Source organism: Leptopilina heterotoma, unplaced genomic scaffold (genome assembly GCF_015476425.1).
Source record: "Leptopilina heterotoma isolate Lh14 unplaced genomic scaffold, ASM1547642v1 Lhet_121, whole genome shotgun sequence".
Classification (NCBI taxonomy): domain Eukaryota; kingdom Metazoa; phylum Arthropoda; class Insecta; order Hymenoptera; family Figitidae; genus Leptopilina; species Leptopilina heterotoma.
Window position 1 is genome coordinate 512,280 of NW_025110839.1, and position 22,455 is coordinate 534,734.

At 33.7% G+C, this 22,455-nt stretch overlaps 1 protein-coding gene across 1 annotated transcript; it reads right to left on the reverse strand.

Annotated features, from left to right (window-relative positions):
* Nucleotides 1-275: 275 nt before the first annotated feature.
* On the reverse strand, nucleotides 276-9,649 carry LOC122511676. The gene is made up of 2 exons (XM_043627084.1): nucleotides 9,512-9,649; nucleotides 276-1,371 (listed from the first exon to the last, which is right to left on the reverse strand). Exon 2 carries the CDS (start codon nucleotides 1,327-1,329, stop codon nucleotides 289-291), a length of 1,041 nt encoding a protein of 346 aa, XP_043483019.1. The 5' UTR covers nucleotides 1,330-1,371; nucleotides 9,512-9,649; the 3' UTR covers nucleotides 276-288.
* Between the last annotated feature and the right edge of the window lie 12,806 nt (nucleotides 9,650-22,455).

Below are 22,455 nucleotides of genomic sequence, written 5' to 3' on the forward strand. Positions count from 1 at the left end.
CAAAATGAATATTAAACGTAAATAACCAAAAAGGAAAATCATAACGAAATGCTTCGTTACAATCCCCTCTCCTAGGCCAACAATAATCCAAAAATTGTTGCCGATTAAACCCAAAATTAACAAAAGAAAAACTACCAATTCAAAGAATGAAACTAAATATATTTATTCAAAAACTAGTTAACACTTAACCAGAAAAATCAAATTAAATTAAAGAATAATGAAAAACCAAAAATAATAAAAAAAAAAACAAAATAAACTCTTTTTTTTCAAAATACTGGGGCCCCCATTCTATGGGAAACCTCTTCGTTGGCGATCCTGCCAAAAAGCAGTGCGAGCCGCAATCGCCAATTCCTGCGGGAGGCCAACCAAAGATGCCTCCAGCAACCTCAAATCGTCCATCAACCCAGTGGCCGAAGGCACTGGATCTGGAACCACCTCATCAGCCGACGGTTCAACCGCTGAGCCAACCAATGGCAACCTTTCAGCCATCTGAACTGGAGCAAGTTGCCCCGGTTCATCAACCTCAGCCCGAACGACCACTGATGCCACTTTTTTGTGATAGACGGCTCCCTTATTGCCGCCCTTAGTCCCTTGACCTCTTCTACTTGACTCCGACTGGTCAGATCTCTCCAATGACACTGATGAACCCGAACGCTTCATCCACAAACGGTAAGCTCGTGCACAGCGTGGGCAATCCTCCATCATGACCCCAAATCGGCCACAATTCCGGCAGAAAATGTCAATTGGCTCCGGACAGTAAGCCAATTTGTGGGACATACTCCAGCAATTGAAGCATGCCCCCATAGGAGGATCCAAATCCGGGTCCGTCGGAATGCGGTCCAACCGACAGAAAATCCGTCCCACAGTCAACATAGGCCGTGCGAGCCTAGCCTCCTCCCTGAATCGGTCCGCTGGACGAGGAACCACCATTACATTTGGCTCCCGTGGTCGGACCTGAACCTCTGGTTCCTCACGACCACAAGCCTTATGTTTTTTAGTTCCCTCGTTGACCAAAACCGGATCATCCTCTTGGTCCATCACGATTGAGTCCAATTCCTCAACAGCGTACTGGCTCTCCAAAAACTCACGACTTTCCGCTGAGCAAGCTCCACGATCCACACCTGTGCCGGGGCGAGCTGCACAAGCTTGCTCCTCATCCTGCCAGGCGAAAGAAATTCCGCGACCCACAGAACGAACACCAGCTGGAGGCAAGGACACGTCGGACTCCGAGGAACTAGAAACCTCATGGCTTCTCACCACCCGTCTAATGGCACCTCCTGATGCCTGACCAGAGCCTGAAGGGAGTTTGCTGCGCCACATATCGCCCATGATGACGATGATCCTTTAAGAATTAACTTGGCTCGAACAAATCTAAAACATAAAATAAATAAGTAACACATTCAAAATTATTGCCGAGAACGTGGAGGTATAAAACGTTTGAGATCGGACACATGAACCTTAGCCACACGACGGTTATTACCCGAACCCAATTCGTAAACCGAAGGAGACAATTGCCTAACAATTTCGTAGGGACCCTCAAATTTAGGAGCCAACTTTGCCGAAAACCTATTTGCCGCATTCGACAATTTATGAGTCCTCCATAAAACCTGATCACCCACATGAAATGTAGCCTCTCGTTTATTACGGTTATAATAACGACTTTGTTTTTCCCGTTTCTCGTCAATAAACCTTGCAACCAAATCTCTCAGCGCGTCCAACCTACGCAACCTATCGCACCAAACCTCTGGATCAATCCTCTGAACCGTAACCTTACCTTCAACTTCTCTCCTCAAACTCTTAACCAGTTGAGGTTGACGGCCATAATTCAAAAAGGCCGGTGAAACCTTTGTTGAAGACTGCACAGCCGTATTGACCGCATGTCGGAACTCATGGACATGTTTGTCCCAATTCCGATGATCCTCGCCCACAAAAGTCGCAATCATCGTTTTCAAAGTACGGTTACTTCGTTCGACCGGGTTAGCCTGGGGGTGGTATGGCGGCGTTGTTAAATGCCTGACACCATAGTCCTCCAAAACGGATTTGAGGTGTTGGTTGTCGAACTCCTTTCCGTTATCCGTTAACAGAAAGTGAGGAGTGTCCCACCTGAACACTACCAGTTCCTCAAATGCCTTCGCAATGGATTTGCCATCAGCCGACCTGATTGGTTTAACCTCAATCCAGCGTGTAAACAAATCCTGGAAAACAACCAAATGCTTACACTGATTCTTGCTGGATGGAAACTCCATACAATCTGCTGCAACCACCGTCCACGGTTGTTCCACAATCCTTTGACCCATTAACCCTTGAGGTCCTTCTTGCGAAACCTTAAACCTTTGACAATCAGGACACTCGCGAACAAACCTCTGGACATCATGCCAAATGCCTGGCCAGTAATACTCTGCAGCCACCCTAGCATATGTCTTCTCTGTTCCCAAATGACCTGCTGCAATTTCAGAATGAGCATCCCTGAGTATCCTACTCCGATGCTCCTCTGGGACAACCAACTTCCAACCCTGTTCTTCGCCCGTGATTGGTAACAATAATGGATCGTTCCTATGACGATACAACAAATTGTTTTCCACCAACCAACCTGGAAAACGTTGAGGAAACTCCTCAACCAATTGTTTCCTCTTGATGTACCACGGGTCATCAATGGTGCTGAAAGCCGACATCTCGTCCGTGTTATCCTCGTACATACGCGACAATGCGTCCGGTACGTGATGATTAACACCGCGACGATGAACAATGTCGAAATCCCATTGTTGCATCTCGAGTGCCCAACGAGCCAAACGACCAGACGGATCCTTAAGATTCCTGAGCCACCTCAGAGCACTATGATCCGTAATAGCCTTAAACCGATATCCCTCTAGATATGGCCTGAATTTTTTAATGGCCCATAATAATGCCAAACACTCACGCTCAGTGACACTATAATTCCTTTCTGCCCCTGTCAAAGCCTTACTTGCGTACACAATTGGGTGTTCGCCATCCTCAGACTCCTGAGTCAACACCGCGCCAATCGCTGAGTCGCTAGCGTCACATTGGACAGTGAACGGTTTGCTAAAATCCGGCCGAGCCAAAACTGGGGCCGATACCAACTTTTTCTTTAAAGTTTGGAAAGCCTCCTCATGCTCAGCTGTCCATTCCCAAGCTCTTCCTTTTTGAAGAAGCCTTAAAAGTGGTACCTTGATCTCGCTATCATTCTCTATGAAACGAGAATACCACCCAACCATTCCCAAGAAACGCCGAAGCTGTTTAATATCCTGGGGTGCCGGGTATTCTAAAAACCGGTGCCACCTTCTCGGAATCAGGCCTCAAACCATCCCTATCCAAAACATAACCCAAATAGGTTACCCGAGAGCAACCAAATTCACATTTGTCTGGGTTTACCACCAAACCAGCAGACGCCAATCTCTTCAACACTATCCTCAACCATCTGATATGCTCGTCATAATCATCGGTGACAATTATGATATCATCGAGATATCCAAAAACGACAGGTTCAAATTCTGGACCAAACAACGAGTCCACAAACCTTTGAAACGTGCCGGGGGCGTTTGTTAACCCAAAAGGCATTCTCTTAAACTGGAAGAGACCCAAACCTGGAACCGAAAAAGCCGTGTACTTTTTACTTTCCGCCGACATCGGTACCTGATGGTATGCCATTTTGAGATCGATTTTGGAGATATAACGAGCCTTCCTCAGTTTATCCAAAATAAAATCGATACTCGGTATCGGGTAAACGTCCCTAATTGTCACCTTATTGAGGTCCCTATAGTCAAAACATAACCTGAGTGTCCCATCACTCTTTTTGACTATTACCGGCGCAGTGCTCCAATCACTGGACGCTGGTTCGATAATTCCTTGATCCCATAATTTTTGAACCTCCTTGATCAACCACTGCATGATCATCGGAGACATTCTCCTCGGCCGATGCTTAATCGGCGAGTGATCAGTCAACCTAATGTGGTGCTCCGTCAACGACGTCACCCCATGTTCCTGACCTTGAGGAAGGACCAATTCATTAACCAAACTTTGAACCTCATTTCTCTGATCAACCGTAAGCTCCGAAATACCTGCACATTCCGCGAAAATACCCTCAGAGTTTATTTCTCCATTATCGGACGCAAACTTATGCCATTCTTGGCCATTAATCCTCCAGAGACCTTTCCCAAGCTGGACATCCATATCCATTTCCCTACAGAAATCCATTCCCAAAATTAAATCCTGGGTTAAGGTGCTAAGGGCTTTCAGCTCGAAAGACTGCGCATATCCATCGACTGTCAACCATAACCTTAATTTCCCTAAAGTTTGAGTGGATCCCCCAATGGCACTTTGGATTGCCGTATCCGCTTGTTCCAACCTTTCTCTGAATTTTTCAGCCAATTTGGGACCAATAACCGAAACCATTGCCCCTGGATCGAACAACGCATAGTATGGACGATCCGCAATGATTACCTTTAAAAAGTACCTATTTTCAGGCCTAGTCCCATCGACAATCTCGTTTGAATCCGGAGAACCTACTGCATCCGATGCAGTTTTTCCCCTCTCCTGGACTTTACGTGTTGAACCTTCTTCAACACTATTAGTCCTACTAACACCAGGGGCCTCACTAAGCTTTTCCGCAGAAACCACAGCTCTATCTAAGCCCACAGAGAATGAGTACTCCTCATTCATTTGACCAAAGTCACTACTCTCGTTTTCGGTAACCACTATTGGCGAGCCATTTGTTCCACCAGAAACGTCCCAAGTCCCGCGACGACCTGAGCATGGTTCAAGCCTAGTCCTACCGAATGTGCCCAAATTCACGCTGACACAATTTCCAACATTTGAGAGTGAGTTCTCCTCACTCGCAACACACAAATTCCCAAAATTTGAGAGTGAGTTCTCCTCACTCGACACACACAAATTCCCAATATTTGAGAGTGAGTTCTCCTCACTCGACACACACAAATTCTCAACATTTGAGAGTGAGTTCTCCTCACTCGACAAACACAAATTCCCAATATTTGAGAGTGAGTTCTCCTCACTCGACAAACACAAATTTTCAACAATTGCAGGTGAGTCCTCCTCACCAACAATACACACTTGAGATGGATTACAGAGTGAGTTCTCCTCACTCGGCAACGAATAATCCATCTCTTGAACACGCAAAAACACTGCATTACTACACACAGGGACCTCTAACCCTGTCCCTACTGTTTGGATTGGGGGGGGAAGAAGTTGGTTTGTCCCCCCCCTTTCGCGTTTTCCAAATATCTTCGAAACTCCACACACCTTGGACATTGAGCAAAAACTGCTCCCTTAGCCCCACAAACCTGACACGAAACCTCAACCTGAGCTTGCTGTCTGCTAGGGCATTCTGTAGCAAAATGACCCTGCTGTTGGCAGCTAAAACAAACCCGATAAGGACACTGGGACAGACGATGTCCCACAACCTGACAACCATTGCAAATACCCATAAAAGGAACCTGACCACTACCCTGGTTTGATACACCCGGTTTAGGCCTACCTTGTTGGGGTAATGCACCAGCCACTTGGCCGCTCGGTGCATTAGGTGGGGCCCTTGCGCCCCCACTTTGCGAATAAATTATAGGTTGTACCGGCCCCGGAGCTACCTGCATTGGCTTGGGCCACCCTTTATTTGGTTGACCCCCTGCAGCTCCTCTAGGCCGACCCTGACTCATCCCAAATGCATCCACTGCATTTTCCTTATTTTCCGTTGTTTCCTGTTTCGCTTGAGATTTATTCTTGGACTTCTTTTGTCCCCTAGCCTTTTTACTACTCTTACTACTCTCAGATGAAGAGCCCTCGACCAATGCATCCAATTTTGTCCCTTTCGGAACCCCTTTTGGTGCAGCCGACGGAACCCTCATCTTTTCCTTAGCCGGGGGTGGAACATACCTCTTGTCAATGTCCCTGATTCGCTCGTATTTCCTCAGAATATGCTCTAATTCCCCTATATTTTCAACCTCGAAATTCGACACATACCTACGATAATCAGGTGTTAACCCTCGAAAAACCACACGCAAAAATTTCCTAGCAGAAATAGGATGCCTAAAATGATCGGCTATTGTGCGCAGACTCATAATATAGGTTGAAATTCTTTCTCCTTTAGCCTGAGTTCGAGCTTTAAGCTCGTCCCAAAGGTCCTCATCATCGAGAACACTGGAGAATTCTCTCAAGAACGCCTTTTTAAATTGTTTCCACGAAACAATTTCGTTCCTAGTCAACCTATACCAACGGCTGGCTGCCCCACGCAACGCCGAAGGAACCGCTTTAAGAATTTCTTGACCAGAAAGATCATAGCATGAAATGCAATCCCCTAGCCGCTCTAAAAATTCTTCTGGGTCCTCCCTTTCGCCCGCCGAAAATTTAATTTCCCAGTCCTTAAGCGCCTTTGTTAAATTCAAACTAGACCCATGGTGGTGGTGATGGCCCTTTTTTGACCTATTAACCATTTTCCTAGAGTCCAGACTCGCCTCTGACTCAGAGTCACTGGACAACTGCCACGTTGAGAGCCTAGTTTTACGTGAAGAACTATTTTTACGCCCTTGGGACCGTTTCCTACTTTTTTGCTTCCTAATCTCATCCCAACTATCGCTTTCCGAATCCATCCCTACTGGAGTTGGAAGACCTTCTGCTCGTCTCCCCCACTCTTCTGCTTCAGGAGGGGTAAGCACCCTCTTAATATCCTTATTAAAAGAAGACATTCTCTTATGGTGCTTATCCGGAAAACTATTAACAACCTCGTCGCTCAAGTCAAAATTCGATTCAGCCTGGTAAGCCCTACTCCTTTGGGAGTAATAACCTGCCGATTCTACTCTAGGGGCCTGTGGCTCCCACTGTGTCCCACTATCGAACCGATTTATCTGTGGTCGTTTGGGTATAGTCCCATTTCCCCCAATTTGTTGTTGGGAAATAACCTCAGGACCTGCAATTTGTTGATCCGAGATCACCCCGGAACCTCCACTAGGTCCCGAATTTCCCGAATTTTGGGGAGACACTACCCTATCAGAGACCGATTCAAGTGTCTGGGCCACTGCATTAACTGGGGGGTGTAACCAATTAACCTCTACGTTCCTATTTTGGGCAAAAATAGCGCCCAAATCTGGATGGAAATGCATCCTAGCATTAACCTGACTTACTCTCCAACTACTCGGTGTAATCATTGGAGAGGTGACGCCACCTACTGCCGAACTCCAAACCACATTCGTTGCGGCCCTCCCGCTCGAATTAGATGTTGTGGTCACCACTGAGTTGGCCACTGACGTCACACAAGTCGTAACAGTGCTACTGCTGGCCGAAGCTACTTCGGCACTTTCTACTTGTTGTTCTCTTTCAAAACCCAAAAAGTAATCGTCATTACTCGACAAAACCTGAGAATCTAGTTCCCCTAACAGGTTGCCCTCATATGAACTTAAATCAATGGCCGCTTCCTGCTCTGTTTCATAACCCGAGTAATCGACCCTTCTTGCCCTACGAGGTGCTAATGCCTCGCTCAAGAAAACCCTTTGAGAATCTGCCGCATCATACATTTCCAACCATGGAACCGAAATTATTCCCGCTAAAATTTCCTTGGTCCTGAATCGTAATAAACGTTCCCGTAGTACCTGGATTGAACCCTTTGTACTACAATTAGCCTTAACCAATTCTTGAACCACATCATTAACGGGGGTTCTTTGAATTTCCCTCCAAATGACCCTAGCTTGCCGACTTTCCAAAATTTTGAGCATATGCTTTTGATACGAATCCATAATCGTGTCGATTTATCCAAAAATGCGAAAATTTACTAAATAAATCCACAACAAACCAAACAATTAATTAACAAAATTATTTGTCAATCAATTTAAAAAAAATTTTAAAACACACACTAAAAACAAATTAATATTCAAATAAAATTTCCAAACCCAAAAACCAATTTGTAAATTGTCACTTAAAACAAATCTAAATCCTCATGGATTTACCCAATTTGTTTTGACCTTTACGACCCCTCGTCGTGCCAAACCCAAATTATTAGTCCGCTAAATCCACAAAAAAAAATTATTGTTTATCAATTAACCATCAATTTGCCATATAAAAATTAAATATCAATTTTCCCGACAAATAATAAAATGATAAACAACAAACTTGCTCAGTGACCATTAACCAACAAATTTGGAAATTTTTACACTAAAACAAAAACCAAAATTTTATGCCATCACACAAATCCAAAAATAAAAATTTTTACACTTGTGAAAAATTTTCAAAGTCCTGAAAACTTTACTTTTGAGAAAAATAATCAATAAAAAAAAAATTATTTTCCCCACAAAATAGCATAAAATAAAAATCCAAACACAAACAATAGTTACAAAAAATTTCACTCGAAATTCGGATTAAAACAATAAAAATTTTCATTAATTAAAATTTTGTTCAAAATTAAAACCACAATATGGCCGCCAGTAACGCTCAAAATTTTCCTACGGCCCAAAATCGCCGTCCTGTAAAATTTTTCCCTAAACGCGACAAAACCTAAAAAATATTCACGAGAATTATTTATTAAAAATCAATTAATCATTAATTAATTAAAAATGGCCGAGAAACAATTTAGAAAATTAACTTTTCTTTTCGACGCAATAGTATTGACCACCAATACTCAACCGGCGTCGTTTGCCATGTGCCCAGTGCACTTGCACTCAACCATTGCTTCCTCGAAAATTTGTCAAATTTCCCAAGTTCCCCGAATTTTATTTCCGCCAAAAATATTTTTCCCAATAAAAATAAAAGTCAATTATTCCAATTGCCGTAAAATAAAAAATAATTGCTCGCGAAAATTTCGAGAAAAATCCACCAAAAGTTCAACTTTTTGAACCAACAGCCAAAGTATTGACCACACAATACCAAACCAACACGACAAACACTATGTCAATACTTTTACGGACAAAAAATAATCCGTTCGATTTTTCTCAAAAAAAATTATCACTTAAATTCGCGTCACTTGCCTAAATTATTTACCGTCAATACTTCACTGCCAAAAATTTTCATTTATTACACTGGAATTCCCGAAAAATTAGCCTCACAGAAAAATAATTGTCCAAACTTCGACATTTTTCAACTTTGCTTTCGCGCCTATTCAAAATGTCTGCCCATATTTCACGAGCACATGTTTTCCGACAAATTTTTCAAAACCAATTTTATCACTTAAAATAATCCCGAATATGGCCAAATTGACCATCACTCAAACCCAAAAAATTCTGTGTCCAAACACAAACCTCTTAGCCTCCAAAAATATTATTTATTAAACCATAAAACACAAATATTAACCATGTCGTCTTGTCTCTCAGTCCAACGCTTTGCCCCACGTTGGGCGCCAAATTTGTGACAGATATTATTTAAAGAACCTCTAAATTGCATCAACTGCACAATAAATTATTTAATAAAACAAAGGGGAGATTCCGCTTCGGACCCAAACCGATTGATGCGAAAACGGCGAGACAGAACGACAGGTTTCAAGAATTATTTATGGACTTACCAAAGTCGAAACAACGGCAACAAAAATGAGAAAACACAAACACAACAATTTACCAATAATAAATATTAAACACGGATTCAAATCAACACTCGTATTTATTTATTACTATTTACACTTTAACTTGTTATTCAGAATTACGGCAAAGATAATTAATTGACTATACTTTACAAACTTATAACGAACTGACTCGAAAGCAATTAATTATGGTAATGATGCCGGCCGGCTTCCTCTCGCGACGCTTCCTCGAAGATCCAACAGACGAACTCCTAAACCGCTTCACCCATTGGACGCTGGAACCACCGCACACGACGAAACCCAAAACCTCCGGCCCAATCACAAAAGACCCGCGAATATTCAAAATGAATATTAAACGTAAATAACCAAAAAGGAAAATCATAACGAAATGCTTCGTTACATATAGTTTAAAAAAAAAGATCGGAAAACCAGAATGCTTATTTCTTTAATGGAGAAAAACTCTTAAGTACGTTTTTTTTTTGTTATTTACTTTATTAATTGCATCTGAAACTAGAAAAATAAAAGTTGTCACGAGAAAGCGATATAATATTTGCAGAGAAGCGAATAAATTTAATTTTCTTTTCGCTTTTATTAATCCACACTATTAGTTATCATTTTCGAAAAATAAATACTTATACCTTAAATTCTTTTCCTTTTCGTAAATATTCGAAGAAATATAGGTACAAAAATTTATAAATATACTATAAACTTTTATTGATTTGGAAAAAAAATATCAATGAATTATTATTTTTATCGAATTTTATTTGTTCGATTGGCGGCACCACATCCGTTTGACCTGAACATCATCTCTCACCAGGTTTGAAAAATTGCCCATTCAAAACGGTTTTATAGGCAATTTCATTTTTCAAAAGGGGTCTTATTTTTTCCGTCTCGGAATGTATTTCCAAAAATCATTGTGTGGTCAATATATATAAATTTCAGTGGCTATACTTTTCTTTTTTTAATTTATGATTTTTCTTTTTCGTTTATAAAAAAAGGATCATAAAAGGAAGATGGATTTTTTCCTCTCTATTTGATTGACCGTGTTATTAATTTCATCTACTGCTTCAATGTTTTTGAAAAAATAAGTGAATAACCAAAATTTGCATCTATACAGTTTTTTTTCTAAGGATATCAAATTGAGACAAAAAACGAATCAAAACGTTGCTTCGCAACATTTTTCATTCGTTTTTTGTCTCAATTTGATATCCTTAGAAAAACTGTGTCACGAAAACAAAATCGTTTATTTTATTTTAATTTTCAGGTTTAAAAATAGTAATACCAAAAATTCTGCTGAAGAAAGTGAAACGGAAAAAGGATTCATAACAATATAAACTTCAGTGGATCTTGATGATGATCTTGACGAAAAAGTATTCCAATGAAAACTGTTAAGCTGCCTTATATATCGTCTTGATGAATAATCTGCAATCGGTAAGTCATTTTTTTAGCTTTCACCACATAGTAACAGCACAAATCATCTAAGATGAAATTTTATTTTTATTTCAAAAACGTGTTGCCATTAAATTTAGTACCTAACTAGATTTATGCTAAATATGTTCCTATAAAAGACTTGAGCCTTCAAATAAACGGTTTTTTTTCGTTACTACTTTCAATTTAAATAGTTTTACTATACAAATCATATTTATTAAAAATAAAATTTAGTACTTCCATTAACTAAAACTAGCAAATGTTACGAGCGAGAAATTTTATTCAATTTCTTATTATGATACGCAATTTAAGATAACATTTTTTAATTTCAAATATAAAGTTCAATTTTTGAATAATTTTAGATTCAAAATTTAAAAAATCTACTTATTAAGGTGTAGTTTTCCGGCTGCTATTCTTAAAAAAATTCAACATTTAAAGGGCAACCGAAAAAAAATTTTCTCAAAATTTGAAGAAAATTTATCGAAAATCAATTTTTTCAAGAGTACAAAGTCAATTAATATTGTTAATTATTTTAAAAAATTGTTATAAAATTTTTGCAAGAATCCAATTATTTTCATTAACAATAATATTCTCAGGAGAATTCAATTATTTTTACAAATACACTGCAAAAAAAATTTATTTGATTCAAATAACCAACTACTTGTTTGTTATTAAATAAATATTTGCTTAAATCTAATAATTTTTTTATTGAAATCAATTAAATGGTACTTGAATCAATAATTTCAGTATTTGAAGCAAATACAATTCAATTGACTTAAATAAAAATTTTATAAAAATTCTTTGACTCAAGTAAATATTTAATTGCTAATAGTCAAGTAAAAAGGTTATTTGAATCAAATACATTTTTTTCAGTGTCATAAAATTCTTTGCAAAAATTCAATTATTTTCAATACAATTTTTATAAAATTTCACCAAAGAATTGAATTATTTTTTTTAATCCTTATTAATAAAATCAGATGTCTGTCTGTACATTGCTTAAAACTTCAAAATGTTAACATGATTAGTTATTATGGACATCAGAGATTCCAAAAATATTTTAAAAAAATTTAATGTATGTACGTATGTATGTACGTATGTATGTATGTCTGTCACAAAAACTTTGTACCCCAATCACACAAAAACATGTAAATCGATTTAAGTCCAACTTGGTAGGTTATTAGGTATTGACCTAAGGAAGGTTTATAAATTTACAGATTTAAAAAATATTAATTAGAACGGGAGATATTCAATTTCTTCAAAAAATTCAAAAAATCGAAAATTTCAAAATTTTTAATTTTTTCATGGATTGCTTTTAAAGTTTCTATACTTGAGTATCACATGTTATTTAGTCACATTTTAGCATAATTTTGCAAAAAATAAAGTCCTATAACTAATATGTAAGTATACAAATGTTTTCAAAAAATCAAAAATTTCAAAATTTTACATTTTTCATGGATTGCTTTTAATCTTTCTATATTTGAGTATTACATGTTATTCAGTCACATTTTAGAATAATTTTGCAAAAAATACTATCCTATAACTAAGATGTAAATATAAAAATATTTTCAAAAACTTCAAAAAATGGAAAATTTCCAAATTTCACATTTTTAATGGATAGCTTTTAAACTTTCTAAAATTCAATATTATATGTTATTTAGTCAGATTTTAGCATAATTTTGCAAAAAATACTATCCTATAAGTAAATATAAAAATATTTTCAATATCAAAAAATCGATACTAATTACTATGAAATTTAATTCAGTAGTATTTTTGGAGTCTCTGATTATTATTTTGACGTAAAAATAGTGTAATTGAGAATTATTTATCAAATTAATCTAATATTTTCAAGAATTTCAGAAATATTGAAAATGCAAATTTTTTATGATTAAAATGATATTGCAGGATGTCAAGAAATTGTAAGTCACCTCTGATACAATACAAGCATATTATATGCCACTAGGCAAAAACTTATATGTTAAAACGTTTTTTTTATTTTAACTCTAGATTTAACTTTTAGAGATGTTTTGAGCAATGTAAAGACAAAAGTTAACACGGTGTCTATTTTATTTAACAAAATTTCCTGCTTTGTCCTTTTTCACGGTTTATCTTTTTTTTGTTAAATTTAAATTTACTTGATTTTATCCATAAATAAATCCAGAGAGAAACTGAGAGTACGCACGTAATGCAAATCGCTCTTTCCTTTGAAAGTCTGCCCCCTCGCGGCCAAAAGTCCCAAGCTTAGGTGGTTGGCTATATATATTGCCTAAATCGGTGAGCTTGCACACATATGTAAATCGCAATGGCTAAGCCGAAGTATAATCGGAAGCACTCGTGATCGTTCGTAAAATGCAAGGAACGCGAGGAATAGAACTGAACTATAATCTGATAATAGGCCGAGAAATGATTTTGAGTCCCTAAAGTAAATCGCAATGCAGGATAGCGAAATGTCTGCTTCCTTATTCTCTTATTTATTCTTACTACTGTAATTTAAAAATTATTACACGTTAATTACTATAAGTGATAAATTTAATAAATGAAATAACAATAAAAATTAATTTTTAAGAAATTTAATTTATAAATTGAAATTAATTCAACTAAAAATAAAAGGTACCTAAATTAAATTTAATAAAATTAATTACATTTTTTTAAAATTAATAATTAGTATAAACGTACCTAATAATTTTAAATAAAATTTAATTTTATTAAATTTGTATAGTTCATGTTGAATTAATTTCTATACGTAAAATTATTCAGGGAAGAAAATATCATTTTGGATGCCAATTTAATTATTAACTCTACGCCGTTAAACACTAAATAATTCTACACAAATAAATATCTATAGTTTTCAGAAAATCTATGACATTAAATTCTTTACACTATTACATTTTTTCAATTTGAATTTCTCTTCAAATTAATTTTAGAAAATTAATCTCTACACACGAAAGTTTTACAAAAAAAATTCTACACAATATAATTAAATATAATTTAATTTAATTCTTAATTTTTTATATACATTTACTTTAGGGAGATGGAATTAATTTCTTAATATTTTAATTTATTTTTTTAAAAATTTATTATTATTTATTTAAAAATGTATTGATTTGTGTAGATTTGAATAATGTTTAATTTAAGGATAATAATTAATTAAATTAAAGCATCCAAAATTATTTTTTTTTGTAGATTAGAATTTTTCGGTGTGGAATTAATTGCGAAGAATTAAGCAAATTTAATTAAATTAAATTTTTTCTAATCATAATGTGTGTATAGATATTTATTAGTATAAGTACTCTCTACTTTTGAATTAGTAAAAATGTTTACTAATTTCAATCAGTGTCTGACTTTTCGCTTTTAAATTTGCAAATTTTATTTTTTTAAATCAGGGTGGTCACAAGTTTCAGTTTATCAATTTCCCTGACAATTTACTGACATTAAAATTATTTTCCCTGACAAAATTCTTTTTACAGGAAAATATGAATGTTTACGGAAAATGAGTAAAATTTATGAATTCTAATAATTTATAAAAATTACAATTATAACCCATCCTGAATTCAAATATTTTATACAATTTTAAACTAAACTTATTTTCTGAATCAATTAATTTAAATAATTTTTCAAAAGTTCTTCTAAAATTCAATTATTAAAATAAAAACTCACTTTTTTAATAATAATTGTAACTCTCTACAGTTTTTTCTTAAGTTATTAAAAAATTACATAGAAATTCTTACAATTAATTATTTAAAAATATTTTTAAATAATTTTTATATACATTGTTCGAATTTACATTGTTGAATTCAATCTTAAAATATTATTAAAAATAATTGTAATAATTAGTTTTTAAAAACATTTTTATGTAATTTTTCGAAAATAATTGAATTTATCAAAAGGATTTGTGTATAATTTAAAATATTAATTAATTAATTTTTTTATGAATTTCAATTAAAAATTTTGAACATGATTTTTTTTCTTAAGAATGTTAAAAATAATTCTGAAATGTTATTATTTTTTGTATGCAATTGAATTTTCGAAAATTTAATAGAAAATGCTGAAAATATTGAATTTTAAAAAACTAGAAGCTAATTTTCATTAATTTACTAATTTACTAATAAATAGTAATTTTTAAATTTTACTAATTTATTATTAAAATGTAGTAATTCAAAAGCAAAAAGTTAGTCACTGATTTAAATTAGTAAATATTTTTACTAATTCGTATACTTATAGTTTATTCTTGTTCGATTTTGATTTTTCCTGTATTCCAGATAGAATTTTGACTTTTTGACATTATTTGACTATTGAATATTTCCAATTGTAAACTTTTATTTGAAACATTAACATAACGTAAATTTCCGTTATTGTCAGAAATGGAAAAAGTCAAAAGTTTTGTATAAAAATTAGGAATGATTCCAAAATTTAGAAAGCGAATTAATAAAAATTCCTAAATGCTTTCAATATTGTCAAAGATTGCTGGACATGGCAAAAATGAGAATTTTTTTCTCAATTTTGGAAATTTAATATTTTCTCCAGTGCTTTTGATAAAATTCCCGAATTTACCCTTATTTATGTAATAGAAAGATTTAAATCGCTTAGTATAAAAATTAAAAATACTGATAAATGTTGATAATTAGAATTATTGACGACACAATATTTATTTGCCAATTTTAATTCCTCTTTTTTTAAAGAAGAATTTTTTCCTACAAATATTTAATCAAATATATGTATGTCAAAATAAAGAGCCTTAATTAAAATGTTATACGCTCAAATTCCTGATGAAATAATTTTTATATATTTCACTTAAAAAAGTGTATAAATATGTACTGTAAAAGTCTTTCGGGAATTAATGCTTCTGAAATTTTGTGTATATGTATATCATAATGTATAGTTCTGAAACTAGAAATTTTAAATAGGCAAAAGTGCCGGATTTAAACTGGAAATTAATTTATTGTTATCTATCACATTAAACTATTGCAAATTTTGGTGTAAATGCAAAATTTTATCAGCATAAAAATCACAAAAAACTTTGCATAAATGATGTGTACAAATGTCAAAACATTGTCATAACCTCTTTTTAGTTCTATTCCTCGCGTTCGCGTTCCTTGCATTTTACGAGCGAACACGAGTGCTTCCGATTGTACTTCGGCTTAGCCATTGCATTTTACATATGTGTAAGCTCACCGATTTAGGCAATATATATAGCCAACCACCTAAGCTTGGGACTTTTGGCCGCGAGGGGGCAGACTTTCAAAGGAAAGAGCGATTTGCATTACGTGCGTACTCTCAGTTTCTCTCTGATAAATCTACAAATGGCTATAAAAATTTACTTATTTTTATGAAAATACTCTTTCTTAAGTTCATATAAAATATAGATTATATTACTAGCTGTCGTACCCGTCTACGACAGTTTTTTGTTTCTACTAATACATTTAACAGGGTAACTACCAAACGGGGAAAACTGGAAAAAGCTGGGAATTTTCCAATCAAATTAAGAAAAAGTTTCATTATATTAATTCGCTTTTAAAAAATTGCTTTTTACTTTAATTTTTATTGATGTATAATATTTATGAAAACAGACCCGGGTCAAAATTTAAGCCCTACTTTCAGTCTAAAATATAGGTCTTATGTTAGGTTTTAGCAGTCGTAACCTTTGCGATACAATTAGTTCCAATTAGACTCTACTATAACTCCAAAAACTGGGTGGGAAATTTGATAAATTTTTAATGCATTAATTAAAGTACTACAAATTGACAAATATTGTTCTCTGCATTTGAATTGGTTAAAATAACTAATTTGATAATAAAAAGTCAATCACTGATTCAAATAGTAATATTTTCCTACTGAAATAGCTATAATGGTACCTAACTACCCAACGGGAAGTTGCCAATGTTAACGATTGGTTCAATAATGGGCCATGCTTGGCGAACTCCGTTCCATTATTGGAACATTAATGGCAACCATCATTGGACCACCAATGGTTTAAACTTGGGATGATCACGCTACTGCCAATGATCGGTAGCCAAGCATCGGGCCAATATTAGTTGCCAAGGAATTGCCAAGGAAACAAAATCGATTTTCAAAAGCTTGATTTTTTATTGGCAGCCAACAAAAAACCAAGGTTTTAAAAATTGGTTTTTTTTAATTATTAATTAAAATTTATTTTTAAAAAATATATTTTTCAAAAATTTATTTTTTAAAAATATATATTTTTTTAAATTAATAGAACATATTAATTTAATTTGTCACCTCTGGTAAAACAAAGATGAAAGACTGATAAATTCCCTCACTTTATATCTTACAGTGGAGGGATAACTGTGAATGTCTTTGCGAGAGAGGAGCAGGTACTTATATAGAGCCAGTGAAACAGGTCACAAGCGAGAAAAAATCACTAGCATGCACTCTGGCGGCGCTTGTCGGAACTGTTTTCTGGCGCGCATGCATATCCTGACGTTATCGACACAGCGCTTGGCAACCAACGTTGCGCCACTTCCGACAAGCGCCGCCAGAGTGCATGCTAGTGATTTCTTCTCGCTTGTGACCTGTTTCACTGGCTCTATATAAGTACCTGCTCCTCTCTCGCAAAGACATTCACAGTTATCCCTCCACTGTAAGATATAAAGTGAGGGAATTTATCAGTCTTTCATCTTTGTTTTACCAGAGGTGACAAATTAAATTAATATGTTCTATTAATTTAAAAAAATATATATTTTTGAAAAATATATTTTTTTAAAATTAATTTTTGAAAAATATATTTTTTGAAAATAAATTTTAATTAATAATTAAAAAAAATCAATTTTCAAAACCTTGGTTTTTTGTTGGCTGCCAATAAAAAAATCAAGCTTTTAAAAATCTATTTTGTTTTCTTGGCAATTCCTTGGCAACTAATATTGGCCCGATGCATGGCTACCGATCATTGGCAGTAGCGTGATCATCCCAAGTTTAAACCATTGGTGGTCCAATGATGGTTGCCATTAATGTTCCAATAATGGAACGGAGTTCGCCAAGCATGGCCCATTATTGAACCAATCGTTTACTTCCCATTGGGTAATTATTATTTTTTTCCGGTCAAATTAAATTCCTGAGCTATTTCCTTATTTTCCAAATTGGTAGACACACTGTTAAATGTATTGGTAGAAACTAAAACCCGTCGAAGACGGGTACGACAGCTAGTTTTTAATAAAATTCTTCGAAACAATTCAATTGTTTTCTGAAATTTTAATAAATTCTTCGAAACAATTCAATTATTTTTATAAATAATAAATAATGAATTTAACAAAATTCAATAATCAAACGTAATTTTAATTGTTAACTAGCAAGATTATTTTAAAAACTTGGAAGAAATTCTTCATAAAATTCAATTACTTTCAAAATTTTCAATTAAATTTATTAAATAAGCTGTATTTTTTAAAAAAAATTCCAATTTCTTAGATACTTATTTTTTTCAGAATATTTCAATAAAATTATGCAAAACTTAAATAATTTTTAAAATAAATATTCAATTAATATTAATTTCTTCGCAGAAATATAAATATTTTTAAAAAATGAAATTAGAATTTCTCAAAAACCTAATTTTTCCAGAATTTGTAATAAAATCAATTTTAGTTTCAAATAATTTTTAAAATAAATATTTAATTATTAGGTATTAATTTCTACAAAAGAATTGAAATTATCAGATATTTTAGTATAAAACCTTCAAAAATTCAATTATTTCTGAAAATTCAAATAGTTTCTAGAAATTTGGTTAAAACTGTATTGAAAATATTTGAATTCCTGCGAAGAATTTTATTATTTGTGAAAATAATTGAATTATTGTAAATTCGAAAATAATAAATGATATTTTAATTAATTAGTTAATTAGTTATAAAAGGCACACTTTAAAAAATTTTCAATCTCATGGAATTATTTGAAAATTAAAGTTTATATTTGAAAATACAAAATTTTATAATTTACATATATAGGAAGGAATTGAATAAAATTTTCCTTGCGCAACATTTGCTTTTTTTTAAAAAAATTGAATCAAAATTTTCTCAGAAACCAAATTTTTCCCAATTTTAAACAAAATTATTAAAAAATTATATAATGTTTTAAATAAATACTTAATTATATTGTCAATTTTCCCAGAAGAATTGAATTTATCAACAATTTTAGTTTAACTATTCTAAAATTCAATTACTTCTAAAAATTCGAAAAGTTTTTAACAAAAATCTTTATTCTAATTTCTAATTATAATTCCTCTCTAAAACAGTTTTTTTTTGGATTTAATTATTTATAGTAATAAGAAAAATTAAGGTACCTTTGAATTTATTGTGATTTAAAATGTTTTAAAATGAAAAAAAATTCCAGAATAATTCAAGTTTTTTTAGTTTCTCAAAAATATTTTTGAACACCAAAACCATAATTTTTTTGTACACATAGTAATTTCACTGGAAATGCTCCTAAAGTTCTAAAAATTCAAATGAACGAAGTTAAACTTATTTCTTCTTTAAATTCAAATTTTTATTGCAATAATATTGCGTCAACTTTAAAAAAAAAAACAAATTATAACAATTTGAAATGTTTAATTTCGTTTTTACTTTTTATAAAGGCTGTAATTTTTGATAATATTTATATGGAAAAAAAATTCATTCAGAAATTGTGAATCATCACACGCGGAAAAGAAATTTCACCTTGAACAGCGATTTTTTTTAAAGTAGCGAAACTGATGATTGAAATAACTGAAAATTTCACTTATACTAAAATTTATAGTTGTCCCATCAGATAAAGCTTTTCTTTCGTGCCTAGAAGTTTTTATATTTTTCCAGTATACTTTTTAAATAAAATCATTGAGCACCAATTTTACTTTTTCTGATTTCCTTGACCGTTGACAATCCTAAAATAAATATTTGTTTAATTAAGACGGTTATTTTAATCAAATGAATTGTTTTTCAATGCACTTTTACTATACACTGAAGTGTGTAGTAAAAAATATTAAAGCTGAAAGAAAGTTTTAAAAACAATATGAAAATATTGATTCCGTGAAAGAATTTAGTATTGAAATAAGAAAATGTATATAAAGAATTCCACCTGTTAAAAAGTCGATTTGATATAGGGATTAATTTTTTTTATTTTGCGTTAGATTGGAAAAAGAGAAGTATACAAGAAGGCAATATGAGATATGTTTCGTTATATTTAGAGGAAGTAATAAAGAAATACTAACAGATATAGTTGAGTTTGTGCAGGGTCTTGAAAAGCTAGATACGGTTCTGATTGAAGGAGAGATCGTACAAGATAGCAAGTGCGGTGGATACCGGTAAAGTGAAGTGAGTGGTGGGCAAGAAGGGGGGCAAGGTAGGGTAACTTGCTCGGTAATCAGGCAAGGTAAGGTAAGGTAAGGTAAAGTAATGTAAAATATATAAAGAGGGGACTGACTGCATGGAGTCAACGTTCCGAACGGGTCAGCGACCACATCTTTTACACGCTCGCTCACTCACTGTCCTCTTTCTCCTTCTTCAAAGCTCTTCTTCCTCATTTTACCTTCTTTCAGCCTCTCTCTCTCTCTTTCTCTTTCTCCCTTCCCCCTTCTTAAAAATCTCTTTTTGCTTTTTTACACATTTTCTTTCACTTCCATAACTATTGCTGGAGAAATATTTCTTCAATCAAACTTCCTTGGCGGATTTAAACATATCTATTGTTATACAAACACAGATTTCTCTCTCTCTCACTCTCTCTTTTTATCTCTCTCTCTCTCTCTCTCTCTCTTTCTTTCTTTCTCTTTCTTTCGTTGTGTATTCCTCTCTGTGACTTGAAAAACATTATTACTGTGTGCACGCGTGCAATCTACCTGGCTGCATGCCTTCCTGCATCTTCTTTTACTTGACCGATAAGTACCTCGAGGTCGGGGCAGATTCCTTGACCGAAAGCTGGCCGCGTTACAATTCAAATCGAAAACCAATCGCGTTTTACAGCATTTTATTGAACGAGACAATTTTTTCGCATTTTTTCCTGATTAGGGGGGGGATTTTTAGGAATTGGATTTGTTTCTTCATATAGGATAACCATTTACTGCGAAATTCCAGAAGAATTGACCTTTGAACTGTGTGGAGTTTCTTTCTAAAATACCGGATAAAACTTCATTTTTTTTTCTTTCAATGAAGCAGAAGTTGGCATCCATTTAGTTTTTGAAAGTTTTATGTTGGTATTGAAACAAAAATAATAAATGTAATCACAAGGGTGGGCAATATTACATATAGGTGCATGAAAACTAGTAGATGAAGAAGGTAGTTCATTAAAAAACAGTTGATAATATCTACTATTTAATCTTGGAATTTTAAAATTTAAGAAGAATAACAATTCTGGACAGACCTAGGAGTTATTTATAAGATTGATGATCAATTTAAACATTGTGAACATTAGAACATTGTGGTTTTTCAGAATGAAAAATATATATATATAGCTAAAGATATAGTAGAAAATATTCTGATGATGATGGAAAGTACTTAGTAGAAGATGGTACAGAATAATTAGCGGAAGGTGATACAAAATAATAAGAAGATGCTGTAGTATTTTTAGCAGAAGATGATACAAATTAATTAGCAGAAGATGATGCAGAATAATTGACTGAAGATTCTATAGAGTTCTAAGCAGAAGATGGTACAGAATAATTAGCAGCAGATGATACAGAAAGGTTAGTAGAAGGTGATACAAATTAATTAGCAGAAGATAGTATAAAATAATTAGAAAATGCTGAACAAAAATTAGCAGAAGATGCTGTAGAGTTTCAAGCAAAAGATGATACAGAATAATTAGCAGAATAATTAATAGAAGATGATACAGAATAAATTTCAGAAGATGGTACCAAATAATTAGTAGATGATTCAAAACAGTTAGTAGAAGATGATTCAAAATAATTAGCAGAAAATGATACAGAATACTTAGTAGAAGATGATACAGAATACTTAGTAGAAAATGGTACAAAAGAGTTAATAAAATATGCTGCAGAGTATTCAGCAGAAGGTGACTCAGTGCCTTGAGGAGGATAATGTCTAGTTTTTAACTAGGTACAATATTTTAGAAAGCGTTTTTGAATTATTCTCTCTAAGAAGGTATTCATTCATATTCAATTCCATTCATATTTGAATAGACTTATAAAGTTTTTGGTGCTTCCGATTAATTCTTTTACAGATATTTAAACTATTATTCTACTATATAAAAGCACCTACACAGCACCAGGAATTTCCTAAAAGTTGAAATTAACTTGACTGTAAACTTTGAAATCTTTAGTTACAAAGCTCAGGAAACTTGAAGTACCGTCATAACTGCATTTTGTGCACGCGAGGTTTTTAATGAATAAAATCTTGAAAATGAATTGAGCTCCCGCGTCCAATAACTCGATCTGCGCTTGAACTGAAAAATTCAAGCCAGTCAAGCCGTCAGAAAATGGAAAAAAAAAAAGTAGGAATTTTTAATTTTAAAACATACTACCGTATAGAGCATAAAAATGCCTAACTTTTTTGTCTTTGAAATTTTTTTGTAGG